The sequence below is a fragment of the Atta colombica genome, unplaced genomic scaffold, assembly GCF_001594045.1.
Source record: "Atta colombica isolate Treedump-2 unplaced genomic scaffold, Acol1.0 scaffold112, whole genome shotgun sequence".
Lineage (NCBI taxonomy): Eukaryota > Metazoa > Arthropoda > Insecta > Hymenoptera > Formicidae > Atta > Atta colombica.
In genome coordinates, this window is record NW_017259198.1 from 695,448 (window position 1) to 696,815 (window position 1,368).

General features: G+C 25.0%; 1 protein-coding gene across 1 annotated transcript in view; it reads left to right on the forward strand.

Annotated features, from left to right (window-relative positions):
• The first annotated feature begins 1,008 nt into the window (after positions 1 to 1,008).
• The window catches only part of LOC108694002, a 5,346-nt gene continuing 4,986 nt past the window's right edge, over positions 1,009 to 1,368 (forward strand). Inside the window, exon 1 of the mRNA XM_018203247.1 lies at positions 1,009 to 1,067. Within this exon, the coding sequence (XP_018058736.1) occupies positions 1,025 to 1,067 (43 nt within the window). The 5' untranslated portion in view covers positions 1,009 to 1,024. The remainder of the gene's footprint in view (positions 1,068 to 1,368) is intronic.

Below are 1,368 nucleotides of genomic sequence, written 5' to 3' on the forward strand. Positions count from 1 at the left end.
TATATAAAATTATACATAATTATGTATGAGCATTTTTTTGTTACCAAACTTAATTTTTTGAACATATATAATACAAAAATTATCCTTCTAAGGATAAATTATTCTTCTTAGGACTATAATAGACTAAGTACAACAATATGCTATAATTAGAATCTTTGCAGATTTTTGCGATATAATTCATAATTAATAATTTATAATTAAAACTACAATTATTAAGCAAACGATGCTATTTTTCTTCCTGGATTATTTTTCTACGTTTGTAGAAATTGATTTTTTTTCATAATATTCTAATAATTTGTAGCATCCTAATAAACGAGAAACAAATGTACACTTCTATTTGTTTTCACAAGTGTGTGGCATTAATGAAATATAGCTGATATGATTATTGATATATTGATACTGAGAATATTCATATTAAAATACTAACTTATAAAAATTACCTAAACATATAATATTAAGGATATTGCATTAAAATAAGTTTAGTAATAATTTTTGAATTTGTTTTATCAGAAAGGTTAATATTTATAATGTCTAAATAATTAACACTGCATATCTTTCAGCTAAATTATATAAATTAGCGAAGATTATTTTTTTAAGTTTATTAATAAAAAAAATTGTTGTAATATCTCTGATATAAGCTCGGTTTACTTTGGCGCAGACATATGCATGACATTTTTTTTCCTTGTACATTTTTAATTTTGATTTATCCTGTTATCAATTAATTTTGGAGATAACATCTTTTAGCGAAAACAAAGAATGACGCTACATACATAAGGCAATAAATTGAACATAAGGCAATAAATTAAGTTCGTTCGTACTGAAGTAAGTTGCACAATCGTGCGTAAGCAACGTATGCAATGTTACGTCATTTAACGTTCCAAGAAATATGACACGAGGTGTCTCGTACTTCGGGGCAATTCGTATCTCTGTGATGACCGATGTCGCGCGAGCACAAGTTGGTGAGCCGTATATAATAACGAAGGGTCTTTATTATTGTGATCAGTGAAGTGATACACTTCAAGTGATGATGGAGAATAGAACGTTCACCATTGTCCGGTCTCTTGAAGGTATGTGAAATTTTCGAATAAAATTTTCGTAGCATTAAAGTTTTTTGCAGTTTTATTATTAAAAAAAAATAATAAAATTAATTTTTTTAATTAATGTAACTTATTCTTTCACCTTGCTTTAATTTCAAATAAATAATTTTCGCTACCGTATATATTATCCATTTCTTTTTGAAATTGATTTGTTTTTGATTAAAACAAATCAATTTCAAAAAGTTTTTGATTAATACAAAGTTAGCTCTGAAATAAGAAATTTATTTTATAATTTTATTCTTTACTATTTAATTTTATTTAATAATAATTA